At 44.6% G+C, this 4701-nt stretch overlaps 1 protein-coding gene across 1 annotated transcript; it reads right to left on the bottom strand.

The window, feature by feature from the left end:
• Positions 1-1769: 1769 nt before the first annotated feature.
• Positions 1770-2148, bottom strand: LOC105001329 (late cornified envelope protein 1E-like). The gene has a single exon (XM_010857545.1). The coding sequence runs from the start codon at positions 2079-2081 to the stop codon at positions 1770-1772; it is 312 nt and encodes a 103-aa protein (XP_010855847.1). The 5' UTR covers positions 2082-2148.
• Positions 2149-4701: the final 2553 nt, after the last annotated feature.

The following is a 4701-nucleotide window of genomic DNA, read 5'->3' on the forward strand; positions in this document are numbered from 1 at the left end:
GGACACGACTGGGCGACTTCACTTTCACTTTTCATGCATTGGAGAAGGAGATGGCAACCCACTCCAGTGTTCTTGCCTGGAGAATCCCAGGGACGGGGGAGCCTGGTGGGCTGCCGTCTATGGGGACGCACAGAGTCCGACACAACTGAAGCGACTTAGCAGCAGCAGTATATAATAAAAATTATATTATATTCTATAATCTCAGCTTGCTTAATAGGAACATAGAGATAGATTGTTTAATATCACACCTGCTTGAGGAAACTCTTAGATGACTAGATGAGTCGTCTTAGAAGGAAGATATTTTGGGTGGTCCTTTAAGGAGGGACAGAACGCCAAAAGGGTCCAGATGGTGGAAAAGAAATTAAAGACTACTTCAGATAGAGGAAAGAGCAGGTAATGCTGCTAGTAATAGTAGGAGTCATAGTAATGGTGGTAGTAGTAGTAACAGTAGTAGCAGTGGAAGCACATATAAAATAACAGTAGAAACTACTCTTTATTGAGAACTAAAACATTCTGGTCACTGAACTAAAAATAGTAGCCTCTACTGCTTCCCAGATTAATAGGCATCAAGATGTACAAGTTTAAGTTATGTTTGGTAAGGGTGAGTTGTTCAGTATAGCGGGAACACAAGGTTCCATGAGGCAGTATGAATGGTGAACCTTAGAAATTAAGTTGGAAATCTTTTGTGTCGTGCTTTAAACACAGTACTTAAGAAGTGTGCATTATTATGTAGAAAGCCACTGTTTTTCAGAGTAGAATGACAAGTTCATAAACGCCACAGAGAGAGCATGTTTGGAAAAAGGTGTAGAGAATTTAATGAAGCTGAAAGAGGAAGAAAGAAGCAGGATTTGCTGAGAGGTTAGCATAAAAGCAGGCTCAGATGGTAAAGAATCTGCCTGCTATGCAGGAGACCCGGATTCAATCCCTGAGTTGGGAGGAATTCCATGGACAGAGGAATCTGGCAGACTGCAGCCCATGGAGTCACAAAGAGGTGGACATGACTGAAGTGAATGAGCATGCACATGCAGCATGCACATGCCTGGAACCAAACTGACTGAAGAAGGGGTGGATAAAAACCATGGGCTTTCAAAATGTGTTGAATTTGTCTCTTTTCTTTTCATCATTTGTTTATCTTTTCTTCTCTTTTTCTTCCATGCAAGTATCTGCATGAAGAATGCTTTGGTCGGGTGGATCAAGAGTAGCAGAACGAGTACACAGGAGAAGAGGAACATGTAATGGCTGGGTTAGGGCCCCAAAGATGGCCAAGAACCCAGGAAATTATGTTTACAAAAAAAGCACTTGAAACTCGGTCCATCAACGATACTTCAGGGCCCGATGACATAAGAAAAAACAAGAGTTAGAAGCATTTGTCTTCTTTGCATCAGAGTGCCTCTCGGGCACATGGGGTTCAACACCACCGGCGGGCGAGGACAGGGTGGAGGAGAACAAAGGCAACTCAAGACCAAGATGCTGAGCAGATCCATTTTATTGTTTTACATCAGTCAGAGAGCACCCTTTAAGAAAATACTGCGAGGAGTAACTTAGGGAAATTTTCCTAGGGAAGTGAGGGTAGACATAGAATCCAAGGCCATGGAAGGGGATTCAGAAGAAAATTTGAGTTTCTGAGCCCCAAGGAGGGTTCATTGTCTTTGCAAGTTCAGAATCTTCTACAGGACCTCTCAGGCCCAGCAGCCAATGAAGGAGGATAAAGATGATGTCCTCAGCAGTGTGCTGTCCCCAAGTTGGATCTTGTAGACTCAGGGACATCTTCAGCAGCAGCCGCCTCCATAGGACTGACCACTCCCCTCTCCGCAGCACCCGGAGCCCCCCGAGGGCTGGCTGCAGCAGTCAGACCTGTGGGGTCTGCAGTGGTGGGACCTGCGGTGCCTGTGGTGGCTCAGGCAGCAGCCCCCACACCCAGAGCTGCAGCAGCCCCCAGAGCTGGAGCCGCAGCAGCCCTCGGAGCTGACACCGCAGGAAGAGGAGACTGGGGGGCACTTCGGGGGGCATTTAGGGGTGGGGCACTTGGGGACGCACTTGGGAGGAGGCTGGCACTGCTGCTGGTTCTGCTGGCAGGACATCTTGGTGGGCAGGTTCAGGAGCTGAGGGAGAGACAGACAGCAGGTCAGACCAGCACACAGAGACCTCCTTTATGGACTTCCACCATCTTCTCTTTCCCCCACATTCTAAAAGCCTGGTCAAGTAACTCGAGGAGAAATTACCTCTAAAATATAGTTTTTCAAGTTTTTCACTATCTCATTTGAAATTTGGGAGCTTTTTCCTAAAACAAACATAGGTTGTCTTCTTTCAACAAAGCAAGACATAGAAATCAACTAACTAAATTGACAAATATGCCCGAGTCAAGGTCCTTTCTTAGGAGAAGGCAAAATTCACCTTCACAAAGTCTGACTTAAGCTCACTCTACACCACTTAGAATTCTGCTAATGTCCAGTCTAAGAAGCTGTTTAGAGCAGCAATGCTCTCTGCTAAGGAAGAACTAGAGATTCCCTTCTGGAGGAACTTCCCAGATAGCTTTCCAGAGACACATGTTATATCGGATCATACATCATATGTAATTTCATAATTACGCATATGTATTTGGGTTAATCAGTCCACATGTCGGCCCTTTGCAATTCTCTTTATATTTTATCTACCTATATCTGTATTTATCTATGTATATGCTTGGCTTCTCAGGTGGCCCTAGTGGTAAAGACCCCCCGACCGATTCAGGAGACATTAAGAGAAGCAGGTTTGATCCCTGGGCAGGGAAGATCCCTTGGAAGAGGAAATGGTAAACCACTCCAGTATTCTTGCGTGGAAAATCCCATGGACAGAGGAGCCTGGTGGGCTCAAGTCTACAGGTCGCAGAGTCAGACATGACTAAAGTGACTTAGCACACATCGCACACATGCTTGTACACACACACACACACACACACACATATATATGTATTTATATATATATACAGCTACCTATATATGCAAGCATATATGTATATCTCTATATATACATATATAAAATGGAGTTACTAAATCATTTTAGAGATAAGTGAGCCCCAAAGCTAATCAAGGCAAGTTGGATGTGAAACGAGGTTTTCTGGTCTAGTGAAACTAGGCTTGGTTATGCACCCTTTACAACACACAACCTCTTCCATTTTTTACATCTTAGCAGGTGAATTTCACCTTGCTAATCATTATTCAACTCGGGAGCCTCTGGTATGGATGTCAGGCAGTGATCCTGATCAAGTAAGTGACCGTTTGTGAGGGTGAGGCCCTTGGATCTCCGTTTTTATCTAATCCCAAATACGCTGCCCCTGGTCTACATTGTTTGAAAAATCACTCTGACCCTAGTAGAGGCTTTGGAGCAGAAACACAGCTGGCTTCTCCAAGGTAATAGCTTCCTTATGAAAGTACTGACTCATCTAAAACCTGAGAAACTCAAAAAGATACAGAACTAACTTAGAGCTCAGAGCAGACACACAAATGCCACCTCCTGCCTCAAAGCTCATCCTTCATCAGGTTTCTAGATTTTTGCTCCCTCTCGGGATCCACCCTCATCCTTGCCATCCCCAAGGCCCTAACCCCCTGCCCCCCTCTCTGGTCTGAGCACCTGGTGGAAGGCCCTGCTCCAGCTCCCAGTGGGCACTTACCAGTGTCCACTTACCAGTGTCCAAGCAGCACAGGGTCTGTCAGCACCTCAGGAGAGAAGTGGATGGAGATGCCCTATTCCTAAGACCTTTTATCCTGGTCTTTGGCTCTTCCCTCAGGTGTGAGACATGACCTGGGCATGAGAGGACCGCCTCCTGCCAGCCACATGGCTCCTGTGACAAGTGATGACTAGTAGCTCCTTCCTGCCTCTCTCATCAATGGGGCTCAGAAAAGTTGCTCCCAGAAAAAAAATATGATCAATATAAATGGGATTGGATTCCTCCCATGATCTGCCACCTTATTATCCTTAGTGGTATCTGCCTTTCAGTCTCTTTCTTGGAGCTTGGTCCTCCAAACCTTCCTGTTTTTCCTCCTGTGACCATAATTCATTAGCTCCAGATCTTCTCATTTGCACAGAAAAATACTGATGTCTCCAAGGTTTTCACTTTGCGTTGGGAGTGAAGGTACCTGTGTACACCTGTGTGTCTATGTCTGCACTTGTTTTGTAGGTGTGGTGTGTGTGTTCGGTATATGTTTTGTGGAGCTCACATTCCAAAGTAGATTTACCTCTTAAAATCAACTCGAGCTTGGAAAAATTACTCAGAAGTTAGGTTTATGTCTCTGGAACCAGACTTCCTGAGCACGTATTCTAGCTCCAACACTTACTGTTTAGAGATAATAACTTAGGGCAAGTTGTTTTGCTTCTCTGCCTTTGTTTCCTTATCAATATAGTGGTTTTAAGTAACTTCTACTTCATGAGTTTCTTAGGAGAATCAAATAAGATAACATATGTAAAGCTCATAGAACTTTGCCTTGCATATTTCATACACACCAAAAGCTATCATCGTGGTTATCAGCAACATCATTTTCCTTAATTACCTTCTTAGATGCTTGCTGTGGCAGTCAAGAGATACTCTTGTCATGTATGAAGCCAACATTTGCATAGGACTTTAGAGTTTCCAAATAGTTTTCTCATATGTCCATCAGCATAAGGCCTGGAGCATGCAGACATATGTATCCTATGCAGACATAGGATACATCACTCTGTAAAACT

The sequence above is a fragment of the Bison bison genome, unplaced genomic scaffold, assembly GCF_000754665.1.
Source record: "Bison bison bison isolate TAMUID 2011002044 unplaced genomic scaffold, Bison_UMD1.0 scf7180017864381, whole genome shotgun sequence".
In the NCBI taxonomy this organism is placed as follows: domain Eukaryota; kingdom Metazoa; phylum Chordata; class Mammalia; order Artiodactyla; family Bovidae; genus Bison; species Bison bison.